Source organism: Spea bombifrons, chromosome 2, assembly GCF_027358695.1.
Source record: "Spea bombifrons isolate aSpeBom1 chromosome 2, aSpeBom1.2.pri, whole genome shotgun sequence".
Classification (NCBI taxonomy): Eukaryota; Metazoa; Chordata; class Amphibia; order Anura; family Pelobatidae; genus Spea; species Spea bombifrons.
The window spans coordinates 82,265,910-82,290,620 of NC_071088.1; the positions used below are offsets into that span (position 1 = coordinate 82,265,910).

The 24,711-nt window shown below is 37.4% G+C and overlaps 1 protein-coding gene across 3 annotated transcripts in view; it reads right to left on the reverse strand.

Annotated features, from left to right (window-relative positions):
• Positions 1-24,329, reverse strand: part of SPNS2 (SPNS lysolipid transporter 2, sphingosine-1-phosphate) — a 64,258-nt gene extending 39,929 nt beyond the window's left edge. For all 3 annotated transcript variants that reach the window (XR_008346230.1, XM_053454944.1, XM_053454943.1), the window contains exon 1: positions 23,825-24,329. Coding sequence is in view for 2 of the 3 variants with exons in the window: in XM_053454944.1 (XP_053310919.1) it covers positions 23,825-24,095 (271 nt within the window). In the remaining variant the exon portion in view is untranslated. The remainder of the gene's footprint in view (positions 1-23,824) is intronic.
• Positions 24,330-24,711: the final 382 nt, after the last annotated feature.

Sequence of the window (24,711 nt, forward strand, 5' to 3'; positions counted from 1 at the left end):
ACCTCAGGTGTGTGTAATGCTGGCTTTCCAATCATTCATAGGTTTTCCTATAAATGCTTTTGTGGAGCATTTACACTCAGTTTTTATAACACCTATAAATTAAGACGCAATATTAAAATAAAACATGATCTAAAGCAAAAGCATAATTATAGTACTAAAATTACTGGAATTATGGTTAACAAAGTAACTTATTTATTTCCTCTTTTCAAAGTGTGCAGGGCAGCCTTGATTTTCTGTCCCACCAAGCTGCCTCACTGACCTGCTTTGGTAGACAGTGGTGATCAGGGGCCAGTTGAGGAGAATTGATGATCTCTCCAGACTGGCCCACTGAGCTGTAGAATTGTTGAGCGTAAGTTCCCTCAAGTTAAATTAAGGGTAACTCTGAATGCATCAAGACGCACGTAGATATTAATGTCTCGATCCCAAATACTTTTTCATTAACATATTTATACACCAGGCATCACATGTCAATACAGAGATCTCTTTATAAATCATATCTTAAAGACGTATTATCCCTTAAGAATGGAACAAAACAAGCTTTAGTCTTAAACATAGAGGTGGTTTCTGTACTGTTAGGGAGGTTAAATTGTGGAAAAGAGCGCCATCTAAACTCGTTTTGGCCAATTCAATCAATATATTAGAAAAAAGTTTGGATGTTTTTCTAAATTTAAAATGCATACAGGGTTATCACAAGTAAAAGTAGATAGTGTTGATCCAGGGTGTGTCTGGCTGCCTTAGTCAAGAAGAAATGGTTTGCCTTTGACATGGCATTACTGTTGGGTTTTTTTTTTTGCCTTTTTCTGCATAAACTAATATGGGTTTGTAGAATGGTTGAACTTGCTGGACTATTTGTCTTTTTCCCCCCAAACTAATTAACTATGTAACATACATAAGATATGAATGTCTAATTCAAATTATCTTCCCCCTCTTGTAAATGCATGAAGGGAATCAGCAGATTGTCTCCATGCAGTTGCCTCTTTCCTCACCCCCTCCTATCCTGGCCCTTGACTTGCTGAATTTGGTCCAATTAAGTTTATTCTTGAGCTGCCATTACCCATGTACCTAAAAAAGGAAACCCATAAAGATGTTTTCGTTTGTAAAAATCAATGTAGACAGCAGACTGCAAGATGAATAAAATGCCAAAGAACTCAAGAGTCCATGAACTCATGTAACACCTGTATAGAGTTTTATCTTCCATTAGCCATACAATATTTGGACAGGCTATATAAAACCTTAGTCATGAAATGTGTGTCAGGTTTATTATTCACTGGGGAATGTTAACAATGAAATCAAGAGACAGGGTTGTATTTGAACTCCACTCCCTCAATTTCCTGCCTGGAAAAAGTTAGTGACACATTTTTAAAGAAAAATTGTCTGAACGTACTATGCGAACTAATATTTTTTTAAGCATTACAAATGCTTATAAAAGTGAAACATTTTTTAAAAATTCATAACAATAAAAAATTTGAAGGAATTTTTTTTTGGAGACGAAAGGAAGGTATTTATGCTAAGGCACTTCCTACTGGGTCTTACAAGAAATTCATGCTTAAGGGAAAGGACGCAAAGGAAAAATTCCTCCTTTGGTCAGTTATAAAAGGGTCTGTGAATGTGGCAGAATTTTCACATAAAGAAAAATGTTCCCTTAAGGAAAGGTCTGGTTTAGGTGTCAGCAAACATATAATTTCTACGAAATTAGAAATAGTATGCACCTGCAGTACAGTTATTCCACAATAAAGATAATTTTAGTAACCAAAGACAAATCAGATGAAATGACATCACAGAACCTTCCAAGTGTATAGACCACACAAATCAACAACCTTCCCACTCCCATCATCTATTGTGGTTGCGACTCGGAAGTTGGCAGCGCCAACATGAACTCTGCGAATCTGAAACCACAGAGAAAAAAAAATATTCCTTCACAATTACATGAACACCGCGAAGACAAAGTCTTCTATAATAACACAATGAAAGTTAAACATGGCGTTATGGAGAAGACTGCAGCGGTGATGGAAGCTCCAAAAAAAAATAAATTACCTCATTATCTATACAATTTAGCTGCCACAATGCAAAATTCATTTCTAAATCTCCTCAACGAACATTAAAGTTAGTATTTTGACAGGTGCGCTTTACTACTGTGTCAACACTCTGTAACCTTAGACTAGAAGGATTATCTCATAAATTCCTAGACACAAAAAAAATGGCACATTCCGAAGAGAAGGTACCGTAAAAGTCCTTAAAAGACACTGTCAGGTCCATGAAAAACATCAATCATACTATTAAAAATATCGCTATAAATATTTGTTATATATGTCTAGCGTTATATTTGAGATACTGAAGCCACAAAAAAGGAAATCTAGTGGTACTGATTAGGAATGAACGGTCAAATATATTTTATTTATTCATCACATCCGCTTCTCATATTTGCAGTAGGACTAAAATGAGTTATGGACAACAACTGTTCCAATCAATTCACTTTTCCTACAAAGAAAAAGCATAAACAAATGGAAAGCTTCATGTTATATATTACTGGAAGGTCAACAGGATGAGCTGGTTGATATTGTCAATCTAGGGCACTTGTAGGCTATCAGGAACTTGTGTTATCTCAATATGTGTTTGTCTTTGTAGACTCCACATTCTCTTCTTCCATGTAAAATTGTTTCAACTATCCAACATGTAGGTTTGCATTCCATTTACACAGAAACAATGGAGGGTCAGGCATGATAAAATTAATAATCAATATAACCTTTGGGTCTTTCAGGCACGTAGGGGCCACACAACAATCTGTAGACATCGTATATTTTCTGCTTGTTTGCAATATTGATGCGTGAAAAATGCATATTCTTTACATTCAAAGAAATATGCCTTGTCAATGGGGAGAAGTTCTGCTCATACAATAGTGATGATATATTCTATAATATCCTGTTTCTCGGTGAGACAGGAGGAAGTCTGTCTGTAGACAGGAATGCTCTGTGATCCTGCTGGACTTGGTACACCAGTAACACCACTATTAACTTTCTTCATCTTTCAATGATAACTGCTAATATTACTTTAGAACCAAAGCTTAAACTTAAGCCTTTAAATCCACAGAATTTACCAATTTTCAGATTAAAGGCCTGAATAGAGAGACACACACTTATACAGCAAATGAAATGCAGTGACAAGTAAAATATGGCATAATTCTATCCCCCTTCTGTTAACACAATCATTCTAAAAACCCATCAGTTTGTGATAATCGTAACTGTACAAGCTGAGGGTTTACCCAGCGATGAACGCCTCCTACCAGCACGCGTGCACCTAAAGTCTATCAATGCAAGATGAAAAAAACTTGTGGCACGCTGCCTGAATGAATTATTCATGCTGTGAATAAATCAGGGGATGCCACTTAAGGAAAGCTCCTTTCACTTGCACGCATAGTCTCAGGAGATCAGCTCTGCAGCTGAGTCCTTAGAATGCAAGCTGAGAGCACAGCGCTTAGCTCTGCAGAAGTGTAACTCGCACCAGCGCATATCTCTGCACACTCGTACTTAGTCTGCTACTGGAAGAGGAGACAGCACAGAACATTTGCCACTACATTATATAATGACAGTTATGAGTCACTTCTTAGACTGTATTATAAATGTTAACATATTACAAGATGCTGTGAACACCAATGATGTAACAGATAGTTGGACCATCTAGCCTGCCATTTTTCGATCTGTTCCAAAATCCTAATTTGTTCCTTGACCTTTTCTTATGTTGCAATAACATTCCATAGCACTATTACAAAGAAAGAATGAAAATTAACTGACAATATACAAAATTGATAAAACGTTCAACACTTACACACGTTAAGGCATATTGGTAAGAGACGAGAGCTTCAAAGAGCAAGTTTTAACTCTATTAGTTATGTCCTGTGTACCCATTGTAGAGCACTGCGGAATATGATGGCGCTATATAAAACGATAAATAATAATTACTATCATGAATTCACAACCTGAATTCTTAAGTTAAAAGAAAAATACAGTTTTAAAATAACTTGTAATCAATTTAGGTATAAAAAATTATTTCTTAGCATTAAGGTCAAGGCTGTACAACCAAGTGATAAAGAGCCAACAGGCAAACTACTGGTGATTTTATTCCGTGTGGTGCTTTCAGTAACAGAAAATACAAAGAGTTAAACACTCTCTGCTTCATATTCTGGTTTCTGTACTGAACAGCTTTCCAAGTGACGCAGTTTTTCCCTCTATTGTTCACGTTCTTCCATGGGAAAAGATAAGATTTGTAGGTTTGTGCTATTACAAAAAAAAGGTCTTGCCTTGATGAAAGGAATTACATGAATTGATTTCTGTGATGTGACTGATTATCTTTCTTCCTGTAGTACAACCGACACAGGCTCACTGCACCTGGGACAGGGATCCATACTTTAGCCTCTCCACTGGCTCGGCACCCATGGGATTTAAAGAAGCCTCGAGCAAACTGTTCTTCAGGGTATCCCCGAGTGATCTATAGGACTGAACCTAGTACGTACTGACATACTGATTATTCCCTTGACCCAGCAAAACATTGATTGCATCAGTAGCTGGAGATGGCTTTTAGCGGAATCAAGCTTGCCTCTTAAATTACATGCATTCTAAGCTCGCCAAACACTAAACACCATATACCTTTGAATGAAAAGTAAGCACTAGGTTTCATTTCCATAAGAAAAATGTAACTTGTTTTGTTTAGAGTGGGACTGGAAAACTGTGGCATCTTCTAGCTTATAATGCATCTCCACTCATATTTACATGGATAACAGTACTGAAAATCCAACAGCTGGAGTTCATATAATCCCTTCCAAAGTTTAGAACCTATAAAAAACACAACACTTTTTGTAAATGAACAGGGTTGGCACTACCACATAGTTAATGGTGGTGGTCTAGAGGACTGAGCTAGGTGGGTTGCCGCCATGAGCTTCTTTAATTTGTTACTACAAGAAAGGCCCTGTAAGGGAGGACTCTCATTAAACAGCGCAAAATATTGAAAATACTAACAAAAAAAGGTAATTTGTTACAAAATCTAGTGGACCATTGAATGCCCAAACTAGTCACAGTAATAATGTAAAGGTTTTGCCTCACTCACTTTTTGCAGGGGACACTTGCCATATGACACACGAGCACTCAATGATATATTGCCTCCATAGCACCTGAACCTGCTTATTAAATGTGCCTGTAATGTTTTTTTTGATTAAACATTTTAAGAAAATAAGGTTTATTTCCTTAACGCACTAAAATTGCAATTAACATTTTGTGGGTTTTTCCCCTAAGTGGAACAGACCCTTTAAATCTAGGTAACATTATAAGAAGGCCCTAGTGAGGAAAGCACCAAGCCGAAAAAGTAGATTCGTCCCCTCAGGCTCAAATCAAACAGGTCAAACATACCAATAGTGGATACAACACAGATTCTGACCCATTTCTAAAACTTGGCAGTGCTATGTACCAGTTCCTCCATCTGCTGAAATACATTATGACCTAATTAAAAAGCATAATTAGCTATGACAATGAGTTTCAAGTTTCATTTTGGCCTCCTGCATGAAGACAGCCAAAGTATTATTCATAGCATCTTGACATGCATCTTAAAGGAACAGTCTCCTTCACCTTGTTCTTTGCCGCTATTATTGAGCTGACTGGAGGAAATTATATTATGAGGCAAGAGAGGCGTCCGGCCAAACACAAATTAGCCGGGAGAAGGTCAAATGGGAAAATAGATATGGGGTAGATTCTGCATAATCACGCAGTGCATTTGCAAAAGGGACGCCATGGAAATTAAAAGGGACCATGCATCATATGCATTACAGTAGAATATTATGGCTGAGGTGTCCCTTTAAGACTATTTATCAGTCATGGAGGCATCAGTGAAGAAAAAAAACTGTTTGCCAAAAGGCCAATAAACAAAATAAGAAAATGAGGGGGCATGGCTGTTCTTTAATTCTGTTAGAGCAATACAACACAATAAAGGTTTTATATTAAAGAGGGAATGTGCAAGAGAGCGAATAACCTTTCATGTAAATACAGATCACACAGCAGAGTATGATCATATGATAGGCATCAACTGCGTCATGAAAAAGAATATGTTTGTCCCAAATGATTCTCTTTAAATTTCAAGCAGTGGGCATTTTTAATATGCTAAAAAAAAAAAAAAAACATGAATAAGTCTAAGGTAATCAGGTGACATTTTCCATGTTCTATATAGCTATATCACATTTTTATAAAAAAAAAATATATATATATATATATATATATATAGGTTATATAATATAGACAAGCGCACATATATGTGTATACTACTACTTAAGATTATACCGGTATATAAAGGGAGACCAAACTATTAACATAGGAAGCCTTAATATAACCGACATATGGCGAATGCTCAAAAATCTTGTAAGACATTCTAGCAATGTCTTTTGGATTGGTTCATAATGTAGCAAAAATCTATATAAATCTTGCAAAAATAATTTGCGGCAAAACATTCTCTCTAAGGGATAAATGATAAATAGGGTTGTAGAATCCTTATCAGCATACCAAGAGTTCATTCACAATTCAATTTTTGTGTAAACTAATTAAGATGCCATTTTATCTACTAGAGATAACAATAATGAATTCCAGATGAAAATATATTTCCCCAAGAATGCCAAATTTCATTTTACAAAGCACACCAAAAATTCTATTCAAATGAATACTTATATATATATATATATATATAGAGCTCTAATAGTTGCAATAAAAAGAAAAATTACATTGGGGTAAGCGTAAATAGATAGCCTTAAAGATGTATGGTTTGTGGGCTTTGTTTGTACTTTTCTCTTCAAGAAGTGGTTAAGTAAAAAAGTTAAGTCTATCATCATCTACCAAAAGAAGCTACATAGAACAAAACTGACAGTCACACAAAAACAGACTTTACACTGGATTTTGTAGATTATTTCTACAATTTAACGCCACAAAATATAGCCATGTAATCATTGGGTTATTAAGCCTCGTTAACTGCGCAAACTCATATAGACCCATTCCAGGGGGATTGTCTTCTTAAAAGATTCCTTAACGTTTTATTTGGCAACAAAACAGTGGCCCGTGTAGAAAATGGGTAAATGTCAGTCCTACAGCTTTTATCTAAGTAAGATCAGTGGGATTTTGGTGTGGCAATAGTTGTGGGAAGTCTTCAAACACTCACAGATGTGTTGCCTTGTGGACAAGGGTGAGATTTTCCGACTTAATGGCCTACAGGTTATCCAATCTTGAATTACTTAGCAAAAGAACCTAATAGACATATATAACAACTTTGGCCTCAACTAACTCCCTAGCCTGTCTGCACTCTCTCACAGACAACCCAGGAATTACATTTCTAACATGATGTAAGAATGTAAAGGGTCTTTAGAATACGAGCCAGGAAGAGATTTACTTTACCATACCCCAGGGCTTGGGAGGAGAACAATACAAAAGAAAAACATATACATATTCTGTTTCTCAAAGGAGACACATTCGTGTATGTGACCTCCTCCGTTCCCTACATAACTTATATGAGAGAGGAAGCATTAATTACGGCATGTTCCAAAGGAAAAGGGAGGTTGAAAAAGGCTGCATTCCATTTAGCAGTATTCTATAGCGTGCAAAACAAGACAATTGATCTCGTGAAAGAATGCCTTGTAAAACAAAAACCCGACCCAGTTTTATCAATATTTCAGTGGCAAATGCACACAGGTTTGCTTCAATAAATGAATATCAGTTACAGAAGTTAATTGATTATAAACTTCAAAGATCAGGGCATTCAAGTATGTTTTGGGTTTATGTTAAGGTATTGTTATGGAATCTGTTGGGGCTTTATAAATATTATAATCATTTTTTTGATTGATGGAAAAAAAGTCATGCCCAAAACCTGCTAGGGTGCATTTATATACACGTACATACACACACATATATACACATACATACATAGCTTTACATTTTTTTTCCTTGTAAGAAATATATGTGCTAAGGATTAGATACAGCTATCAAATAACCAGTGGCATGGAACGTCTGCTAATCTATAAAATTCCAGTCTCAAACCAATCTGTATCCGTCTGCTCCCAGCACATATAGCTGGAAATGATAAATACGCAGTGCAGCAATGTGGGAAAGCATGAACAAACTTTCAACGTGGCAAGGAAAATATTCTCTCTTTATAGACAGATAACGTAATATTCCAGTAACAATAACGCAGAAACTACAGCCTTAGTCGCAGGACATTAAATGCGAAAGGGAAGATGGGATGAAGAAAAGGCAAGTGGTAGATTTTCACATGAAGACAGAGGTAAACAATAAAGGTAGCAAATAGTGTTAAATCTGTTCTGCTAGGCATAACTGGGCCCACACTTACTTTTGACTGTTTGTATAGATTATTAGATTTTTTTTTTTAATGTACACTACATGTTATTCTCCAAATTAACCTCATTCTATGTGTGATGACCTGACTTCGGAGCTCTGCACGCAGCTGAAGTATGCCATACTCTGGACGCCGAACTGCTAAAGTATTAGTCTTTGTTGTGATCCCATACAAAGTGAGCAATGCTGAATAGTCCTAATCCTCACACAGGAAGCTATGTATTTTTATTCCATTTTTTTTTTGTTTAAACAAACCAATATGTGAACTCTTGAATATCTAATTAATTGAAAGGCCTTCTGGTGCATTAAGGGTTCAATATCTGCCATCACTAGAAGACACTCATGTTGCTGGTCATATCAGTCATTAGAAGTAGCCCATCACTTTTTTGTGAGCTTAAAGGAATATAGCTCATATATACTGGCAGATCATTTAATACCCACCAGTATCTGGAACAGGACTTTTAATTAAAAGTTTTAGAGCCGCTGCTACAAATAAATTGCCTTGTATAAATCAATTTTGAACATTACAATAAATCATACTCGTAAGAAAACAAATCACATATTAGGGGAAATGTTTGTGGTTGGTATGTCCTGTGTAAAATATACACACACAAACAGCACTAATCTTCTAAATGCAGCCTAATGATCTACTAATATTTCATTGTCAAGGGGTTAATTTTTTGTACACGACATTATTAGCACAATGGTTGCTGGCGTCTTTTTTCATACTAATACATTGTGTCTTGAAACCAGTGATATAGTTTTGGATATATTAAGTTACAAACAAGACAAAATTATTATCATTACCACTACTATAAAAATCCTTGTGCCTTGTTGCCAATTCTTCATGTTGATTCAGTCACCGGTCCGGTGCTCAGCTCTTTTCTACTCACTCCTCCTAGGCATAGCAATGTGGGGTCTAGTATGTATAAGACGGACGTCCCAGTAAAGTAAAAGCTGTGGGGTTAAATATATTAAGCAATTCTGGTGCTGAGTTTCACATAAGAAGCAATCTAGAACTGACCTGTATACATAAACCAAAATATCAAAGTGGTGATGAGGACGCCTATTGCCATTACTGCTGGCTGTTACTTTCAAAAGAACTGGTCACGCTGGGAAAGAAAACATTTACTCTGTATGGACTATATTTGGGCCCTTAACAGAACCCATGTTCTTCATTTCAGGACTCTACTATTGTACTTTGGTTTGAAGACCTTGCCATGGCGGCATACGGTCATTACGTTTAAAGGGTGAAGAAAATCCCAAACATTGCAAGCGACTTCTAGGTTTTAGAATCTTAATAAAACAGGATTTTTTCCCCAATGATGGTGAGGAGACTTTCAAGGAATACTTTTTTTACTATACAGGGCCAAGCAAGACCTTCCTTCAGCAGAAGCTCATTGGCCATTCATAATGTATAGGGACATGAAGGAGTTGAAACACAACTCTCCTCGAAACTCCCCTTGTAAATAGACTCATCTGATAACTTTTCCGGGTCCTTTTTTGTAGAAGAGTGGTAAAAGTAGATTTAATTAGCACGCTTTACTTCCAGTTACGATTGTTATTCATTTTCTGGCTAGGAAAGTACAATCATTCAAACATATGGTGGGTCTAGTGTGGTTGCAGCCCTTATGCCTTCTTATTTGTCCTGCAAATGCACACAACACAAATCGCCAATGAAAACATCTCCAATAGCTGACTGAAAAAAGCTCAACCATGATGTATGCTTCTTTGGTAACGTCTTTAATTTAGCTGTCATACAGCATAAGCAATAAGGTACAGAAGAACTTATGAAGTAAACCGTCCCTCCCCAGGGGAACATCAGCTTGTTAGCTCCATGAAGCAACTATCACTGTAAATTTGTCTTTAAAAATAACATGTTTGAAAGTTAAGAAAGCCGTAGACACGGCCTACAGCTAAAGGTTTCCAAGGGCAAATTACTATGTACTACAGATCTACAAACAAACCAGCAATCACAGAGGAATCTAAATTACCAGGAGAGGGAAAGGAAAAACCGCAAAAATAGGCAAATAAGACATTCTCCAATTATACCATCTTTTTTAAGACATTACTTAGTTCACTTGGGTTATTCCGTACTAAAAAGGACACCCTTGACATCCAGCTATATGCATGTAGAGATGAGCAAACAAAAGTTTGGGATTCGTAAAAAAAATGTTGTCTTTGAGACAGACTCAGGACAATGTAGATTCGGCCTCACCTTGAATGATTAATGTCCAGGTCAAATGAAGAAGAGATCTTAGTGTATATATTCTGGGAAATTGAATAACATGTAAATGCTCCACCCATGCATTAGATAATCATTAAATATAAAAGAATGACGGGATCGTCTCATATTGTTACTTGGAATCATGCCATAATACCTGTTCTGTACTTTCTCGTAGTGCTTTAAAAAGGTAAAAGAAGCTGGGCAAGTTCAACCGCATAACAATTACAGAACATACCACATCCTAACGCCCTCTGTATTGACCTAAAAATACTCTTTGTGCTCCTCCCTTCAATTAGGAAGGTGAATCAAGCACTTAAATATGTCCACTATTTCTTATGGATGGGCGTATTACCTCTTCCACATCCTATCCACCTGACAGTTGGCAGACATCAACAGAAAATAACAATAAATATGCTAATGTATGTCTAATTTTAGCAAATATAAAAGGTCGGTTGCAATACAAGTCTACAGAGAAAGATACTACATTGTTGCTTTCTTAAGAGTCTATTATTTCAATTTTTTTGATGCGTTCTTAATCAAATCGATTTCACTGATCGCATGTATTGGGGCGCAAACAATTTATAGGCTGGATTGCTCCACTTATGCCCCCAGCCCAAGTTGTAACCCCCAGCTGAAATCAAAAGGAAATACAGCCAGTTACAGATGGTCAGAGTACATTACATCACATTTATAGCTGAACTTTGTTACCAATGAATACACAAAGCATTCACAAAACAGGCATTAGGGTCACACAGCAGGCTTGGATTTTACAGCTTCACAATAAACACAGTGGTTACCTAGATCTCTTTTTGACTATTAATGAAAAACCTAAATTTAACAGTAGGAACATTTTAAACTCACACCCGAATATTCAACCTATGACACTCGACTATGATGTAATATCATTCACTGAACCTATGATGACAGCTGCTAAATAACAAAGCAGTGTTTCTGATAGAGACACTGCTCGGAACTAAGACAGAGAGCTTGACTGTGAACAGAGTACATACACTATCCCTTTAAGAGCTGGTATGAAAATCCCTAATACAGAGGCACAGTGTGAATACATGTATTCTTCTCTACTTTAATTTCCGTCATCTATCTGTTTATTACAATGGCACTTTGCTCTACTTTGCTCTACTTAGCAGCTGAATGAAATCCTATTACTGTAATCCCTAACGAATGGTGGTGTTTTAATGGGATAGACTGTCAGACTGTGAAACTACTTTATGCATAGACACAGCAGCCAGCTGATAAGGACATCAGGGCTCTGTTTATACAGCGCTGGAAGTGAAGTGTCAGGCATGCTAAAATAATAGACATCCAGTATCATGTATTGGGACTTTTTCGCCTAAATACAATTTACAGGGGGAACCCTGTCTGAAACGTCATTGCTGGAATACTCAGATTATCCTAGACTTCCATTAGTATCCATAACTTTTACCAGGCTATCACACAAAACCAAGGCATTAGATATGTACACAAATTAATACCGCGTTTAAAAACTTCAGTTTATTTAGAAAATTGGCAGTTAATTATCATTAGAGCAGTAAGCATTTTGGTACAGCCTCTCAATATTATTTTTTCAATTAAAACTGACCCTATTGTCATAAATCAGCCAGTTTATTGCAGTCTACACAGCTGGCAGGCCCACTGATTTATTAATGTCTCGCAATGTAGATTCTTGCCTCAATATAAACCTATTTCACACCGTTTTAGTGGGCAAATTTCTTATGGGCCCCCATATAGAAGAATGTAGAATTTGTTTGGTCGGCAGGTTAATTGCTCCCTACCATTTTTTGGGTCACTATCTACTTTTTCAAATCTTCGAGAATTCTTGATGATGGAACCAGTAAAAGAATGGCCGTTTTGTGGGCAATAGAGAAAACGGTGCTCATTACATTACAATTATTTATATAGCACCAGCAGATTCTGTAGAAACAGGTACAAAAGGAAAAAAGAGGACCTCGCTCTTGTGAGATTACAATCTAGTTGGTAGATGAGGGGGAAGTGAAAGAGTAGGAGGATTCCATGGATAGGGATGCACTGATCGAGTCAGGATGTTCTGTAGAGGTTGTTGGTCATTCAGGTGGCTCCATTGGGATGCTGGCTGAGTGTTAGGAAGAAAAGTTGTTCAGCGTAGTTGATCTAAGAACCATTTTCTTGGTGATTTGATACTTAGCATGTAGGCTAAACAACACTTTTAAATCATTCTCAGTGTTACGGATATAGTACACATAATCTTATATCAGTGGACTGGTATTGGTTTGAGTGGGCAGCATCTTTAGATATAAAATAGCCAGAAAATAATATATGGATACAGTATAATACCAGAATAGTTTTCTGAATTTGGATTCAAAGGCTCGAGTTCTGAGAAGCCTTAATCATTCTTACTGCGAGCTTCTGCAGAACCGAGGGCATAATTAAACATGTATGGCTTCATTTGATAGGATTCCATTACATTGCAATCATTTATTCATATGGAGCTTCTTTATTCAGACACAGAATTAACAAAATTGTGACTAGTTATGCGCTTGACAAGCCTATGGTAAAAGTATTAGTGTTAGAAAAGTGTTAAAGATGGGTTACCACAATTAGTATCCACCATTAATCCACTGTACAAAAGAAATACAAATACCACTATTCATATTTTATTTGGGGGAAGTTACCCTAGAATATCCACCTTGCTTTTAGTTTCAAGCAGAAATGTGGTTAGCACATTTTGGGACAGTCTGCTCTTCATACAATATGCAGCGATGACAGGCAGAGGACACAGGGGAAAAAAAGTTAATTTTCCCAGTGTATTAAAATATGCACCTTAATATAAATTATGTCGCAATTATAAGATATTGCCTATAAATAGAACACAAAGCATACTAATTAAGGTTTCCAATGTACGTTCAGAAACAGACACACTAATGTCATGAATCATATGACCTATTCCATAATGTTTGTTGGGTATCTCCAGCGTTTCACATAGCTAAACTGGCAATGCGGGAAAAAGAACCGCGATTGTGTCAGATCCACTGAAATAAAAAAAAAAAAAACAGGGAGTTGCTTAACCTTGCCAAATATAGGTACACTAGATGCATATACATAACTATGACCTTGTGAAAACAATGCTCTGGCAATATTTAACTGGAGAATTTCTAGAACAAACAAGCTGTCCATTAAAACAGCATGAATATGTCTCCAAAATAGTCCACTATTTGCTTTGCACAACAATTACTACAGTGATGGCCCTAATAGTTACTTTGCTAATAGAAAAAGATAGTGACTTGGGAGTAGTTGTTAAGGCAGGGTCCCTGCACAGATAAAATATAAGAGTTTGCCCTATTCATTCAATAAAGGATAATTTAACCAAGTATTGGGTCCTAGAGGCCCGTCACCTTGGTGCAACTCGCAGACTCAATTAACGCTTTGTAAACTGAACCCAAAAACATTATTATTATATACACCTCATGTGTAGCCTCGAAAACAGGATACTTTTCCAAACATGACATGTCATTAGCATGTATTACCCCAAGAAGATGCCAAATATGTGGTGTCTCATCCCCCAAGGCGACAATGCCATGTATAAAAAAAATAAAAAATAATAGAAAGACTATAAACGTTGGTGCTATAGTACAAAACACATAATAAAGGGCGGAGGGACGAGAATAATCTCCGCAGATGGAATTCAAACTATAGAAGTTGTTTCTTGTATTCTGAGACAGCTGAGCTATTCCATTTAGTGATCTGAAGCAGTGAAATACAATGAATGAAAACAGCTCTTTTAAACTTTTAAGTTTTTTTGCCATCACTAAACTTCTGATAGAGGGGTCTGTGTGTTCTTGAGATTGTGTTGCCATGGAAATCATGGGATTTCTGTTTAATCCTTTCTTCTAACAACGGTCATCTTATTAACAGTGGGAATATCACTGGATAACATACAGTACGCTGCAACTGAGCATTAAAGCAAAATGGGAAGATTATGGCTTTTGATCTCATCAAATATCTTTATTGGCGTCCATAAGGGCCTATTCATTCTGCACAAACAGTCACAATTGGGAACATCAATGGTTGCTGACAGTACCAGTGCCAAATGAATAACCCCCATACTCCAAAGCGTAACATTCATTTTTAGGCTCTATTTATTAAACTGTTGGTGACAAAATAAAAATACTTCGCTAACGTGACTTCACATCCTTAACAGCAAAATTCTTATGTTGTGAGGAAATTGTACTAAATTATTTAACCATATATTTGTTGTCACTATAGAATGAAGGCTATCTTAATAAAAGAAACAAATCTATTATTTATCGATACAAAAAAAATAACAAAAGGTAAATTATTCTTATTTATCATCAATTTTGAAAATATCAAATAGCAGGAAAAAAGCCTTGTTAAACAGAATGAGTCTTTGGATATGAAATGCACATTTATGGGTTATGCTTGGAAGCAGCATAATGCTGTTTTAATGATGCAGTAGCTTCCATTTATCCCCGGGGAGCAGTGTCCACGTTACAAGCAGCGTGTGTTCGTTTCTCACTATACCAATCTTCATTCCATTTATGACATACCCCTAACTGATTTAAAATAAAACAAAACATATCATGTTGGTTATTTCAGCTAAAATATCTTTAATCTTGTTCTGTGGAAAACTCATGATTAATATTCTGTGTGATGCTTGGCTCTCTCTTGACAATGTGGCTATAGCATTGATCATTAATGGCACAGGATGTAAAATATTACTGATATCAAATGCCATAGTTTTACTATTCTCTATCCAAACCCGATCCCCCCCCCCCCAATAACTTGTCCGTGCGATGAGCCAGAAATATATATTGAAACAGATTGCTGCATTTTTAACAAAGCCAGATGTATAACCTTGGCTTGATTTACAGCAGAGAGAATTAACCAAGGATGAATAACAAGATTTCGGCCACATTGTGAACATTGTCTCGGATAGTTCAGTTGTGTGGCTGTTAATAATGTTTACACATTACACATTTTTACACAATACAAGGTATTCTATTCTGTTACCGTGACTTGTCAGCATGTGCGACGGTGTTCACAACATAATGTTAGTAGTTCATATTAAACAGAGGCCTTGAAGATAAAGAAGAGGTAGAAACGCTTATATGGCCCATGTGGTCCTCATTTATTTTAACAGCTGTTAACATACACAGTGTTATCCTCTGGTTCAGGGGTGTGGAGGAGTCAGGGTAATACATCCCCTTGAGAGTATAAAAGTAATAATCTACAAAAGAGACTGTACATAATGTGGGACCCTCCAAAGACACAGCGCACAGCTGTGGGCTCTGTTTGCCACCAACCGGTTCTCGTTTTTGGGCCCAACCGGTTCTCGTTTTTGGGCCCAAACAGACATTTTAGTGACTGATGTGCACACTACGAGAAGGTACTATTTGCTCTACGCACTGAAGATGCCTGAAGCAGAATTCCAGCAGAAGCTTTGTTCTGTGTATAATTTGCCACCAATTAACTGTAGTTAATTAATAGCAAACTATAGCCACAAAAAAAAGTTAGCCTTAATGCAGAGTCACACAGAGGTTAGTTGGATCATTCCCTTCTGGCATCTAAAGGTTCATTATCAGAAATCTATACAGATCTATTCTCTGAGATGTTCATCACAAGCCGACATCAGGTATACATCAACGTGTACAAAAGGTCCAGTCTGCCACCGGAAAACAGACAAGTCCATCAACTCCTGAGTTCCTGCAGAGTTCAAAGATAGATCCTCTGAAAGCTGTTGTGGGAAAAAAAAATACCCCCTACCATCCAACAACCACCCCATAATGATTTTTAATCATACAGCGTTACCCTGTAGGATAAACTTACAGTTTTTGACACGCAAAGCAAAAACCTTGCTTTTCTGGAATAAAAAATAACAAAACCTATTTTGAGGAAGCTCGATCTTAAGAGTCTATTAGTCAACACCATTTTTTTTTATTTCTCTTTGGAAATAGTAGGGTACATCGACATTGGTGTTACGTTGAATAAAAGTTTGGGTTATATTATATTTATTATAGACCTTATGCTTCATATGGCCATTTTTTGCACAAACATTTGTTGCATGGCAGATGATGGTACAGCAAATAGAACTAGTACTAAACTATACCACCCTGCATAAAAAGGCTACCTCATTGGAAAGAGATTTAAATTGCAAGCACTGTTATTTTAGGGGGAGGGCAGAGTACTTTCCATTTACTTGCAAAGCAGGTGGTTACGCTCTATATGAGACACAGCAGGGAGTTAAGAGAGCAGAGACAATGGCTTCCTTAGCTTTTTGAACTGCACACACAGTTTTAGATACTTTAATCCTACACAGCGCACATTTATAAGCAAACGTTTCATATATTTTCTTCATTTGAACACTATTTTCTTTTCGTTTTGATATTTAATGGTACTTCTTCAAGCTCCCGGTGAGTTTCTTAAGTAAACCGCCTAGCCCTCAACCATCGCTGGTGATACTCGGTGCCGGGGACATAAGCAGCGTGACACTGGGATGGAGTCCCCTCCATCCTCCTAATTCCCTGCAGCGTGGAGAGGCCACTAAGCCTCCCTCGTTTGCTGATGTTAATCTTGTCTTACAATTAATAATTCATATTAATTGGTAAAAAAAAATAATATATATATATATATATATATATATATATATATAACAACATATATTGGGATATCCACCTCATAACAGTGACTCGTGTCTCTACAGCATATTTTTGTTTTTACTTCAAAGGATTTCAAAAGTGTCAAACAATTGTATCAATCACACCTGTTTAATGCAGTTTGCATATGTTTAGACAATCACTCTCTCCTGTTGTGCTGCGCGCTCCAGGCAATTGCATCAGAATAGTGACAGGCTGACGACAATAAATGTGGTGGGGAGGCACACAACATTACATTTCAAACATTCTCCATCCACCCCACAACCCAGTATTTAGCCGACAGCAGCTCCGTTCTGGTTGAACTGTACGCTAGAATCATACATTTTGCAGCGGCAAGCATTTTCACTGTAAATAACAGAGTTTACAAAACTAATAAAAAATGCAGCTAAACTGTACTCAGTGATTACGTTTGCTGGAAACGTAGCTTCCTCCACTTGGCAAGAGTAGGACAGTTAAGACAACTTAACATCAGATAAGATGTTTTTATAGACATTTTAATTTTGCCAACACATTCATGCCACGAAAACAATTTGTACAGCGTATGGTGTTTTTTTATTTACCTGTCTGTAAAGTAATTAAGGAGCTACTAGAACACCAAAGACAACATTAGATGACGCCTGCTAATTACCTAAAATGTTTTCACTAGTTAGACTATTTTTGTTATTTGGTTACAAAAAGAGTAGAGAGTAAAGTCACAGACAGGGAGAAATTACTGAAGAGCTCGAGAGAGCATCCATGATGGACGTCCTTTATACAGGGAAAGCAATTCGTTATTACGCACAGTATATAAATAATAAATGGAAGGCTGCTAGTTTAGAGGAGACCTGTCACTCCTCAGTATAACAGGCTTGCTTTATGTCCCCATCTATGTACAGACACTGAATTTGACATGTGACATGACATACTCTCATAATATATGCAGTTAATATATGGTTAAAAGAAAGCCAAGGAGTGTCACTGTAACAAGTGGATCCACTTGGAAACCTTAAACTAGTGTTCACCTATGTACTAAAAATGTAACTAGGTTTCACAGGGATTATATATATATATATATATATATATACATACACATACATACATACACACACACACACACCATACCCAAACATCTGGGCTCTTAAAAGGCACTTGAGGAAAAAAAAAACACAAGTGCAAAGTAAATGCAGATGAGTCATAGGTGAATAAAAAACATTTCTACCACATTCCACACATTTAAAAAAATAAAATGCCATTCCAAGCCTATGATGTATGTTACACACAGCCTACCATTATTATAGTCTAGTGTACACACTCGACTGGCTGGTTTTTGAGAAACACACACTTTCAAACTTTCTGCGTTCTCGACCTTCCGATAGTAATCAAACAGAGTGCACCGACACATTATATATATATATATATATATATATATATATATATATATATATAATGTGTGCTACAGAGCACTGATTAGAGCATAAAAATCGACCACAAGCACCATTTCTGGTGTAGTAAAACCATGTCCTGCTATTGTTACCTGACAATTCTTACTCCATTAGAAAAGGAATTCCCGAAGCGGGCAATTATGATATTGCGAATGAGGCCCAAAGGGAAAGGGATAAATGAATGTTTGGAAAAAGAGCCGTCATCATCAGCTTGTTTCTGTGGAAACAGCCCAAGGTTTCAGACTGCGTATTGCTGAAGCAGTTGCTTTGCCTCGGTGCTTCCCTTTCTATAATTAAGAATTATATATTTAATTTTTTAAATCCAGGAAGTCTATGCCCATAATGTGTTAGACTGCAGTGAGCCGATAAAAAGCTATATGGGGTTACCCACTAGGAATGTAGGCTAGAGTCTACATATCCTAGGCCTTAAATAATGGCATTAAATTAGAACAGGGCAACATTTATTTTACATTACTAAATATATACTTATTTATATTGTAAATGCACTGGCGAAGCAAAAGAAACACCAGTGTTTTGGTTATTATGACCTTAAAGGAAGTTTTTTTTTCTCTATTACATTATTTTAACCTAAAAAAAGTGAAATTTACTATCCTGGGAAAGATTTGCTTGACCCTACACTGTCCTATTCACAGACTACTTAAACTGTTTAGCAGACAGGACGCTGGGCCACTGGGTTCATTCTTGCACATGGACAATAAATGGGAATGCTTTGGGATACTCGCAAATTCCAGATGGTGCCGTCAGACAGATGTCAGAAGCAGGCACCATTGAAGTGAACTAAAGAAAGGTAGATTTGGACAGTAAAAATTGCATTTACTTTGCATCATCTCTTATGTTTCACATTGGAATTCTCAGTGGGAATCCTTGACTTATTTAAAGGAAGAATGATAAATGGAAGCTCACATCATCTAACAGTAGCCTTATTATGGTTATTTTATAACATCTTTATTGCATTAAAAATATGATTTAGTCTCTTAATCACAGAATGGTTCAAGCTGATATTACAAATGTTTACACCCCAACAATAAGGGTGGAGCAGTATGGAGCATGACTTACGTAGATTGCACCGTACACAACCTAGATCTACTACCTAAAACATATCAGAATTGCCAAAAATACTTTTTATAACAGATCCATAATAATCATTTGATTATGTATTAATTAGTTACATTATCGAACAATAAAATTGTATGTAACTTGTATGCAGTTTGAAATTTTATCAGATTTTTGGAATGCGCATCCATGAATGTTACTATAATAACCAATTTAATTGTATATGTCAAGGTTTATATGAACAAAACCTAAAAGCAATAGGACCATCTTCTACCAGATGATGTAGCCAAGAAGGGGTACTTGGTTTAGCTACTCTTTGTGCATCAGCCCTACATTACTTAGCTGTGCATTGGAAGTGGCAGTGGCTACTACCTCCAGCAAAGAAACAATTAAATATCATTTTATATATATATAAAATGTAATACGGTGATGGAAGACTTGTACTGAATGGTTTATTCCCTACAAGGGGATCAATAATCCAAACACACATTGTACTACATGCATCTAGAACACTTAAAGCATAGATTGTGCCCCATATATCAGTGTGATGGGACATTACATAGAATGTATGAAGTGGGGGCACTTATAAAATACTCTATACAGTGTTTGTGTTTTATGTCATAAATGTAGATGTTCTCCAAGATCTCCCATTAATAAAATGTCTATGGAGTTAATCAGCAGCAGAATTAATTAGGTAACAATGCAATAAATTGGTTAAAAGATATTGTTGTATTTCAGTCTAATGTCAAACTGTAAATCCAAGAAGCATTGTGTTAGCCTTCTGAACAAGCACAGCAGGATCGTGGTGTAGGAGGAGTATTGATCACACAGCTTTTCTGGTTGTTTATCCAGACTTCAATTAAATCCAAAAAGAAGACCTGAATCATTTCTAGAGAATACACCCTTTACAAATCTCTCTACATGTTAGACTCACATGCGGTTCTGAAGATTGATATTACGTACCCTGGTTAAGGAGTTACTGGGGTTTGTTCTGCATATATAGTATGCTATGGCATTCTGTATGCTATCCTATAGTGCATCATGTAAACAAGGAGCATCCTGTATTGCAAAAAGATAGGATGTATGTATGGCATGACTGTAATTCCAAAACACATGACATAAAAACAGGACCTATGATGAGCTCTAACATGCTGTCTCTCTTTTGTTCACAGTATGTCCTTGGGCAATGATCTTTTAGATGTTGCTTCTTATCACACTGGTCATCCACTAACATTATATCAAGTAAGCCAAGAAAGAACCATATTTATATATGATGCATTAAGCATATCAGATGGAAGCTTTGGGAAAACTTGGTTGGTAACATAGGGTTCCAGCAGAATCGGTATGGCTGTGACTGCTGTGTTTTCACGGCTTCCACCAAACGGTATACCTGGGAGATATTGTGCCTGTGCTTAAAAGTAACCCTGATTGTACAGAACTGAGTTGCATGAAACACACCAACAGGGAAAGTGCGGTGACAGAATGGAACAAGTGCCGACTGTGGACAGAGCCTCATATAGTGGTGTTTGCACTGGCTCAACTCCACACCCAGGCGCGTGAGTCACAAAAGATTAACTTAAGCCAGTGCTATGGATGGTTACCATATTTATTATCATAATGAAAAGCCACACCTAATTCTAAAACTCGCCAACAATTTAGTAATATTAATATTTGAAAGTATTCAGACTAGACTATATTGTAGTATACAAGCAGTGACATATATACATTAAAAAAAAATATTTCTCAAGCCATGAGAGAAATCTTGGAGGCACCATACAGGCTACGTCTATTTAGCCTTGGTAATAGTACAGTAATAGCCATGACTAAATGTATAATTTCTGTAATCTACAGTTTCACCATTCCCAAATTACATTAGAAAGGTAATAATCTACAGTGTGTCATAAATGAGAGTCGATGTCATTCTGTTTTGTGGTCTCTCAAGACCAAAGGACTTGGTCTTTACATTACCATGGACTGAATGCTTCTCATCTGCCATCAAATTCTATGTTTCTTTATTTAATTCATAAAATTTATACTCTCAAGTGGCAAAGCCGGGACTCCTCTTCATTTGGATTTAAGGAGAAACCTTGTTCTTTTATGTGAACTCCTCAGTTTTTACATATGGCAATAATTCAGAAGGGTTGGATAGCCCTCAAACACACTACGCAGGAATGTTCCAAGCACTCTCAGTTCCCTCACCTGTTTTGGGTAGCACTAGAAAAATACCACAACTGTAATTCATAAATGGAAAACACATTCTACCTTCACACCACATGTACGGCATTGTATCAGTCATTTTCCAAAGGAAATATTTAGATAAAGGGGGAAAAAATATAGTTATTTCTAATTGCGTAAAATAATGAGTGCTACAAAGCCCAATGTTTGCCATTTACATAAGTTACCTACATAAATACGACCGAAAATAGCCTGTATTTTATATTACGTTGGTAAGGATACATATTATAAATCGTATCTATATACATATATACGTCAACCTGAACTTATCATCCACATGCTACACTATTACAAGCATGCGTCAACTGAGCGTGGAGACCAAATGCATAATATGATCAAGCACCAGGACCGGCTGCCATGAACACTTGGTTATTTGATTTTGTGGTTGATGTGGTTTTAATTTCTCCCTAGCCACTCAGCGTAAGTACTTGTTTACCGAAGTGCTAAAGCAGAACATGGTAAGATACCTTGACATGTCTCGAAAAGCAGAACAGTCATTTTAACCATAAAGCTGGTGACTTTTAAAAAGCTCTCCTGCTTGAGTATTTCTGAATACCTCTGATTTTCTGTATATACATTTCACATATACCCGGTTATTCGCATTACAGGATGATGTTCACTCCAATTTAAGGAGATCAGCTCGCTTTCTCCTGGGCAGCTATGCATCACAAAAGGGGTCCAAAATAAATCCCACGTACCAGCAAGTTGATGGCTGCAAAATGGTGCTGAAAATGTGTGAAATATCACATGATCCTATTAGTATTCTGGTAAAAGAGAGAGATCCCTCAATTCCCTCTTCCGAGATCTACTAACCATTTGACAATGAAACAACTGGTCAGCCCATCCACCTTTCAGTGGTCACATTGGAGAGTTCACACAGGAATGGTAACGGGCTTAATGTCCTCCCTGCAGTGCTGCAGTATTGCATTAATGTTGGAGCATGTCCTCATGCCAGAATACCCTATTAATTAGATAACCGATACCAGCGATCCTTAAATCGGTCTCTTTTCCAGCTACTTTTCCTCTGGTCAAATTGGAGCATCCAGATTATGCCTAATATTAGTATTAATATCTAGCACTAGTCTCCTGGGAGGGTTTTCAGTAAAAGCACATAACTGCAGGACACTATGGTCAATTGAGATTACATGGGAATTAAAAAGCAGCGTATGACCTTGAAAGATCTGGTGATAATACATAAACAATGGTATCAGTGCCCAATTGCAACATATATATATAAATCGTCACAATCTGGCCAGATATTTTAGGTAACCTGATACAGGCATATGAATGAAATCAGTGGATACTTAGATGAGGCTCTAGATGACCTGCCATTGCCCACATATTTCAAGTGTCTTTACACCAGTGTATCAGCATGCTGTTAAGAAAACTAGAACATTTGTAAGAAAGAGTGGCTTCTTCCCCAAAATGATTGTTAATAATTTCATTTAACAGTGATTTATACTGAGCAGGTGAGGAAGAACATAGGATAAAATACCACACACTCACACATAGAAAAAACCCAAACACACACATAGACATTATCATATATTGATCAGCCCTTAATACAGCTCCTTAGTTTTTTTTAACCCCATATGGCCAATTTCTTAACCCCCATATGGCCAGATCAGGTACCATCTGCAGGGGTTTGAACTGTTCTACTGACAGCTTGCTATTAATTTTCCCCAATAATGCATAATTTCTTTTAATGTCGATTTTTATATAGAGGATGGTGACAAAGGGTCCACCAACGCAACGCTTTACCAAACGCCACCGTGCCCCTTCCCGGCGAATGTCTCCAGGCACAGGGTAGGCATTCCCGCGCACGCTTACCTGCCACGGTGTATCGGTCCAGGTAATTCAGCACGTTGCCCACGCTTAAGATGCCAGCGGCTACCACCCTGGCACGTCTCCGGTTCAGCTTTTTGGGGGCCGTGGCTTTACTGATGGGGCTGTCCGTATCTCTGGATTTAATATCCAGAGGGGTAGTAACAGGGATGCTACCGGGGAGAGTCTCCAAACCCCCGACCCCCTCCTCAGCTCCAGGGATACAGTCTTGGCTGCTGCCTCCGGTGCCCGATCCATCACTCTCAAGGCACATCATGAGCTGCTGCCCGGAGCTCCTCCAGTGATCCCGGGCAGCTGGGTGCAAAAGACTCACGTTGCCCTTCTTGTAGGGATCCTTGTCAATGAATGAAACAAAGCGGCGGCGGCAGCAGCAATGTACTAGGACAGATAGGATGCATGCAGCTGCACACACATCTCACTGCTCACACAGCTTGGGTGACACTTGACAGCTCACAACGCACAGATTCCTGCAAACCCTCTGCTGCATACAGAGGTGTGTCACTTGTGTGACTGGACTTGGAGGGGAGGAATAAGGGCACTCCAGGCTGGGGAAGCTCCTCCCTGTAAGAAAGGCTGACACCTGACTCGTCTTATAGTGTTGGACTCGGCTAATTGTATTCTCAGCATTGATCAGGCACAGCGCCACCTACTGTCAGAAACAAGTCATTCCATTACGCTTCCCTTCCATCGGGGCCATTGCCTACAACGAGCGCTTTTAATTGCCTTTATTAACTGATAATAACTATCTGATCCGCTTTACGTCTACCCGACGTCCGCTTTCAGTGTAATCTCTCACACTAATGAGATCATTTTTTTCTGAGTACCTGGCAATATACTTATTTCCCTTTCTTATAATGTTTGAGACAGCTTAC